This window comes from Struthio camelus, chromosome 14 (genome assembly GCF_040807025.1).
Source record: "Struthio camelus isolate bStrCam1 chromosome 14, bStrCam1.hap1, whole genome shotgun sequence".
Classification (NCBI taxonomy): domain Eukaryota; kingdom Metazoa; phylum Chordata; class Aves; order Struthioniformes; family Struthionidae; genus Struthio; species Struthio camelus.
The window spans coordinates 3197205-3204822 of record NC_090955.1 but is presented as its reverse complement, the minus strand read 5'-3'; the positions used below and the strand labels follow the sequence as shown (position 1 = coordinate 3204822).

The 7618-nt window shown below is 45.6% G+C and overlaps 1 protein-coding gene across 2 annotated transcripts in view; it reads right to left on the bottom strand.

The window, feature by feature from the left end:
• Positions 1-1872: 1872 nt before the first annotated feature.
• Positions 1873-7618, bottom strand: part of CRBN (cereblon) — a 30863-nt gene continuing 25117 nt past the window's right edge. For both annotated transcript variants that reach the window (XM_068907088.1, XM_068907087.1), the window contains exons 10-11: positions 6816-6947; positions 1873-5233 (exon numbers count right to left, since the gene is read on the bottom strand). In XM_068907088.1, the coding sequence (XP_068763189.1) occupies positions 5050-5233; positions 6816-6947 (316 nt within the window). In that variant the 3' untranslated portion in view covers positions 1873-5049. The remainder of the gene's footprint in view (positions 5234-6815; positions 6948-7618) is intronic.

Here is a 7618-nt window from a genome sequence, read left to right as displayed (position 1 = left end):
GCTTGTTTTAAAATGTGTTGGGGTGGGTGGGTGTAATTACATGTACCTATACAGATTATAAATATATCTACAAATATACACGCACACCTATAAAATGCATGGTACGCAGCGGTGCCGGTGGCACAAGCACCCGTCACAGCCCCAGGGCCGGGCCAGACCCCGTCGCGGCCGGCGCTGCTGCTCTCGGCCGGTCGGGGCCCTTCCCAGCCCCGGGCGCAGCAGGAGAGTCGCTAACGAGCCAGGGCCGCGGCGGCGGGTTTGGGGGGTGTGGAAGGGTCCCGGGGGGGTCCCGACCCCGGCTGGGGGCGCTGGGGATTTGCCCATCGCTGACACCCCGGCACAGCGGCACACTCACACCGAGGAGCAGAAAAATGACAACCAAAAAAACCCCCAAACCCTTACGTTCTGACCCAACGAGCGTGCGGTTGCATGCGTCAGCTCATCCTTAGCCCAGCAAGGCACCTACAGCAAGGAAGCCTTGCAACTATAATAGTAATAATAATTATTATTATTATTCTCAGAGAAGAAGAAGAGGCTGAAGCGCCGGCTGGGGCGAGCGCGATGCCGTAGCGGCCGCTGGCGCGGTACCTGGGCATCCCTCGGGCACCGACGTGCGCAGCTCCTTAACTTCAGCGGGACGCTCGGGGGATCAGGGAAACTAGCTCAAATAGGGTTTTTTGTTTTTTTTTTAATAGCAAAACCAACCTTTTTTTTCCTCCTGCTTATTAGGACCGGCGTTGCTCGTGGGGAAGGGACAACGCAGAGGGCGGCCGCAGGGAGCCGAGCGCTACAAGAGGCAGGAGTAGCCGGAGCTGTCCAACCAGTTTGTGCTCTAGAAGTCATATTTACTTTCCCTAAAAAACAAACAAGCAAACAAACAAACAAACAAAAAAAAAAAACCACCCTGCTTTTTGAGCTCGAGGAAGTCAGGTAACAAGTTTCCGTTTCAGACCCTGGGTAATTGCGCCACGGATTCGACGCCGCCTGCGGTAACATCCGTAGGCAGCGAGGGTTTCAGCAGGGATTTCATCGCGGGGGGTTGACCTTTCCTACGAGCCTTCACTAAACCAACAAATCCCACAGCGCCGCGCCGAGCCCGGCTGGCCATACCACAGTAATTCCTCCTCCTCCTCCTCCTCCTCCCTCGGCGAGCTGAAAGCTTCGTCCCCGTCCAAGGGGTCGGTGCAGATACGAGGTCACTGTAGCCGAGGGTTAGCGGTAAAGAGTCTAACGGTGTCCTGCATTATCTGCGGCGGGCAAAGGGACAAGGATTGAAAGCTGTGACAGACTTCCTTTATAACCCGGTGACACAGCAGGTCTTCGAGGGTCTCAAATTCAAGGCAAGAGGCTCGGCGCCCCGCGCGTGACCTGCCCGGCCTCGTCCCCGAGGGCAAAAATGGAAGTTGCCGTAGGGGGAAAATGACGTTGCGCTCGGCGTTTTCATGCCCGAGGAAGGCTCAAGCCGGAGGACAAGTCTCCCGAGAAACACGGCCAATGAAGCGCACGACCGGGACGCGTTGCAGAGGCTGCTGCTTGAAAGCCGACGGGAGGCTGGACAGGCTCCCCCCCCCGCCGCCCGCTCCTCTTTTCCCGGTTAAACCGTATTCAACAGAGAATCGTGGCACGTTTCACATAACTCTGGCTTCCCCCAGCCCTGTTCTGCTCCCGCCTGCGGCCCCGAAAGCTGCTCGCGACGGACGCTCGGAGCTGCTGCTGCCGCAGCCTGCGCCGCCTCAGAGGCGGACACTCTCTTGGCTGGACACGTTATTTTCTGAAACTAGCACAATTACAAAAAATAAACTACCACACTTCCCATCCCAACAATCAGCCGACCCCCCCCCCAAAAAAAAAAAAAAAAAGCAACCGCTAGGATCAGTTTTTGAAACAGACTGAGTTTTATTCTTAGCAAACGTTTGCAAGCAACAAGGTTTCTTCTGGAAAGTTGTCTGGGAAGGCAGACAAAGGAAGAGGTAAAGCAGAGTGTGCTACCCTACCCGCAGCTGTTACAAAGCAATTGTTAACAGAGGTGAAAAAAAAATAACGAGGAACAAAATGAACTGCAGCACATACAAAAATAACATCATTATTTAAAAAAAAAAAAAAGGTATAATATTTCCAAGTGGGTTAGAACAGAAACGGGTGCAGAAGTGCCCTACTGGGAATCTACCTATGCACCGAAACTGAAGCGTGTGGAAACTCAACAGTTTCACAGGCGGAGACGGCGGGTGCTCCCGCACCGTCGGCTTGCAAGGCGGGCGCAGCGCCCGGGACCTGCTGCGCCACAGGGCGGTCGCCCTGCCGGCCCCCCGCGTCGCTCCCTCCCTCCTCCTCCTCCTCCTCCGGCGAGCCGTGAACCGGGACGCCTGCCCTGCGTCCCCGTAACTCCCGCGTCTCACCGCAAGGACAGAGGTGACGGCGCGGGAGAAGAGGAAAAACTCTCCTCCGGGCAGCCGCCACAGCAGGTCTGCCTGAAGCTACAGGCCAACCACAAGGTAGCAAATAGAGTTACTTTCGTAAGATTTGCTGTTTCCCTTTGTACTTAGCTCCCAGAAGCATATGAGGCCCGTATCTGTCAGCAACTTTTTTTTCCCCTCAATCCCAACATTCTAGTTAGTTTTCTCCTCAAAAAAGAGGAGAAAGCATAGAAAATCCCGACCGACGTACAGAGGCGCGCACAGCTCTACGTCTTGGGAGCGCTCCAACGGCCCGCTGTGCCGCAGCAGGATCCCTGCCCTTTGCAGGAACTCGAATCACCCTTGTTTTCCGCTTAGAAAGTGTCATGAGCTTTGTAACGGTAAACACTACACAGAGGATTGGGCAGATGGAAAAGCATCGTCAACAACAAAATTTAGTTAGTCCTAAATTTACTTCTGACTTATCTCACTTGATTATATTAGTTTACATTTGACTATATATACACAATACCAAAAATATGCCTATTTTGTGTTCAAATATTGTCAACATAATGTCATTGTTAACTGAAGCAATCGGAAAGACTTGGCCAAAAACCGAAACACCTTACGAGGTTCAGCGATAGCCGAGAAAACGCTCAAGTCGCTCACCAGGCCCTCAGTGAACGCTTCAGACAAATGGACACGGCAGGTTCTCCGAACTATCTTTAAACTCCCAAGCGCCTAAAAGCCCTGTTGACGGCAGTGGGAACACCAGACACTCGGCATCTGTTGGGGAAAAAGAACAAACCAAGCCTACAACTAAACCGCACGCGTGTGTGCGTGCACAAGGAGTGAGGGGGACGTCCGAGTATGATTTCAGTGGTTACGTAGGTACAGAGGTTTCGCAGTCTCTCACTCCTTCACACCGGTGCTTCTCATTCTAGTCTTCTGAAAGCTTATTAGAGAAACGTAAGCAAAAAACCAGAACGCTTTATTTAAGAGCACGAGCCATCATTCGCCCTCCGCTTGCTCAGACCTGCACTGAAAGGACGACTGCTCTTCTCGGTTCACTGGCAAGTCAGCGCGCTGCACACAAAACTAAATACTGTCCGAGAGACGTCTACGGAGGGGACGAACGCTATCCCCGAAGCACAGAGGTAGAAGGCTTCAAAGAACTAGACCTGAGTTGCACAGTCATTAGTTTCTACATACCTAGTGTAATAAAGTGTCCTAACAGCCTTTCAGCATCTAGCATCTTTCCACACCTGCATTTTTTTCAGCTGCAATATAACAGACACCGCATCACCGTTTCAATCAGCTACTTGTCTTTAAAGGAGATGCTTGACTTCAGCCTTCCACTGAAGTAATCTGTCCGTGCTACACCCCTTTGGTGCATGGGTGGGGATGGGATGGAGCAAGCAGCGGTGCGCGTCTTCAGGATTTTTGTGTCATAAACAACGTTTCTACCGAAGTGCGTTCTGAGGAGAGGGAAGGAAGGGAAAAAGAAAAATCAGCAGCAAAAACTGCCCCGTTTTGGCACTGATTTCTGTAGCACAGACAGCGCCTCAGGAAACACAACCACTGCCTTTTGTTTCTGATTTAGAAACTTTTGCCCTTTGTCAGGTGAGGGTGGTAACAATGTCAAATTTCACCTTACGATACGAAAGGGCAAAAGAAAAGAAAAGGAAGGACAGGTCGCCTCCACCTTGTCCAAACGCGCATAGCAGTCTCCAGAGTTCGGTATTTTAGAGAGCACTTGACAGCACCTCGGGCATGTACACAGGTAAAGGAAGCTTCAGAGAAACCATTTGAAAAGCGAATGTAAACACATTAACGGGAAATGACAATGTGTTTTATGCGCTGGGATCAACCTGGGCATTTAGGATAAATAATTTAAATGTTAAAAGACATCTAAAGGCAAACAGGCTAAATATATCAAATAACTTATAAGGATCGAACGCTTTATCTAGGATTCCTTTCAAAGGGAATTTTGTAACGTAATTGTTCTGGCTGCAGGTAGCGGGACGCTCTTGCTTCTGCTCGCTACAGCGCTGCGACCAGGATGACGTTACTAACACAACACCGGCCAGAACAGAGATTCAGGCCTTTTACTTTCTTTGATGGTCATTCAGCGAATGTTTGAGAAACAGCATGAGCACAAAATTGGGAGTATTACACATAGTCAGAAACAGGGATGCTCAGCAAAAATACTTTAAGTGTATCGTGGGAAAATATTCCAGTGAATAATTGGTGTCTACCATCATACAGAAATTGCATAAATCATACCTTGTTTAATTGTAATTTTAGTTTCCCCCCACCCTTCTTTCACTGTAGGTCAATAATGATAAACATCTTCTGAAATTATACACGGAAGTAGAAGGTTCAGAGTCAAGTCTGTCCGGATGAACCAGATCGATCCCCTGGTGTCTCCTGCTACCTTCTCTCCCCGGCTGTCCTTCTAAAGATTCAACCTGCAATTCTCAGCGTGTCTGAAACAAGAGTAATGTGTATGCACACCAAACCCAAATGTAGCGATGCCTGCTTGCTTTGTGCGGGTGTGGTTCTTGGTTTTTTAAGTAAGCATCAGAAGCAGAACTGAGCAGATTGGCTTAAGAGACAGACTACTGCCTGTTCGTTTCCAAAGCAGGTTACGAGATTACAAGCAGAGCAACGGTGATCTATCGTGGCCTGATTCGTCCTCTGTTTCGGGAATCCTGGGCAGGAGAGCAGACCGCGTCAACCCCCAGAATTTCTGAGGTGACATATCCTTTTTGGTAGCGGTGAACTTCCAGCCCATATGGTTCCCACAGATTCTGCACTGGGCTATAGTCCATGCATACCTACCAAAAACAAAACAAAAGGTGTTGATGCTATCATATACGGAAAAGACATTTTGTAAATACTAGAACGCAGCTCACTTATCCGGTAAGAAAAAAATACCAGCCTCAGGATGGATTTTCAAACAATGAGGTGTCCAGCTCCCATCTACAAACTCAGCAGATCTACAAAAAATTCAGCCTTCAGGTAGAGAACGTAAAGTAGCTAAAGCATTTTACTAGCACAGCATTTCAACAGTGTGGTAAGATGGTGTGGGCCATAAAGGACGGTCAGAAAATGGGTCGTAGAGAGTAAATTTAATCAAAGTTATTTAACGGAAATAAAAGTGATTTTTGGACTGCTGGTAGATTAAGAGGGAATCTCACTTTCCAGAGCAATGGAGCTTTTCTTTACTAGCTTTAAAAAGCAGAACATCAATATTTAAAAGCCCCCCATAGAAGAAAAGGACAGAGAAAACATTTAAGGACAAGAAAAATGAACTCCAGATATTATAAGGCACAAGTTTTCTCCAGGGAGTCTTTAAACGTGCATTTCTTATGACAGATACGCCACGCATCCTGCTGACCTTCACCTCATTACTACACACTATGAGATAGTCTAGATAAAACCCATGCACACTGTGAGAACGCAAGAGTAAATGCATAGTCAAGAACCTTGGAATGATTATACATGTAGCCACACACTATTTTATCAGCAGATAAAAAGAACTGGCTGTTTTCGAAGAGACCAGCGTAGAGCAAAGAGACTGATGTAGGCAAGTAAAGTTTTGACAGAAGAATGATTTATGATATTAGGATACAGAAAGGACATCACAGAAGAATGATTCTGTGATAATATATGTGAGGAATATTTTTGTGAAACTATAATTCAAATATAATTTGACATTTCAGCTATTTATAGAAGATTAATGCAAAGTTTTAAAAGTGTGCCTGAAGTGTGCTTATCTAGTCAAAACTTAAATTTAAGCAACCAGGGATGGGTGACGTTTTGATGCAAGACCTTTCACTATTAAGCAGACTTTCATATCTTGACAATTCTGCTACTGTGTCAGATAGCAAGATTATTTAAATCAAAAGTAATTAAATAACTAAGCTAAATACAATATTAATTTTTATGTAATTTTAAACAAATAACAAATATTCAGTTTATGGATCTAAAAAATTTTCTCAGTAGAATAACTGCATTTATGTGTTATGTTTTCTGTTTGTACTTTACATACTTTGTGATCAAAGAAAGCTGCATGGAAACAGTTATGATATAATAGTGGCTTATATAAAACAATTCAGAAAAAAACTCTCACAAAATTAGCATCCTCTGTGTAGCTCTCAAATACTAGAATGTCTTTTAAAATCTTAAAACTTCCACAGATTTAAGAGATTTAAGAGAAATTCTGCACGTTTTACTTCAACTTTCCATTTTATTTTGTGCTATGGAAAAGTCTACGTTTTCTTTCCTATTTTTTCATATGACCTAAATGACTGCGTATGTTTCAAAAAGTACGTATTTATTACTCCGCAGTTGCAGGAACACAATTACAACTACATTTCTGTCATCTACCAATAAAATTTCTTTTAACTGTATTACCCAGGAAACCAGCTGTGCTCTGTCGATGGTCGTCCACTGAGATTCAAGTTGCAGGCTTTATAAACGGTAAGCGTTTCGTGGATGTACCCATGAGGATTGACGTATGCTGCCATGGGTCCACATAAGGACAAACTGCAACAGATAGACAAATAACAGTTCTGACAGAGTTCAAGGAAGAAATTCAAGTTGAATAGCAACTTCCGATTAAAAACAAATAGAATCTATATTCCTACTCTTAAATCTGACTTTAAATATGAGAAAAATGTGCACTCATCAGACCAATTTCTCTTCATTCACTTGCTAACATACACCATATTAACACAGTAGGAAGTGTGGTTTCTGGAATCCACCATTTAAGTAAAAGCTAAGAAACAAGTTTTAATGACCACACCGGCTTCTTATCACATCGATAAAGGAAAACCGTGGCGAGTCTTGCTTTGCTAAACCAAGGCATCCTTTAACCTTCACACTGATGTAGGCGATGGACAGATGCTAGTTATCCAAGATGAAAAGTGACAAGACTGCCAGAAGTAGCAATCATTTGGAAAATGAATCATCTTATCATTGTTTAACATGGAGGACATTGTATAGGTCAAATATATAACGGGAACACACTGCCCAGAACAGCTCTTAGGATTAAATCATATAATCTTATACCAAAAGAGGTATCACAATGCTTAATGACAGAAATAGACAATTTCCTGATAGGACAACATCTTGGGGGCATACTCGTACCACCCAATCAGTACATATTAATCTGCTGTTGAAACTTGTTGACATACAGAAAGTGGGAATGGAACGCA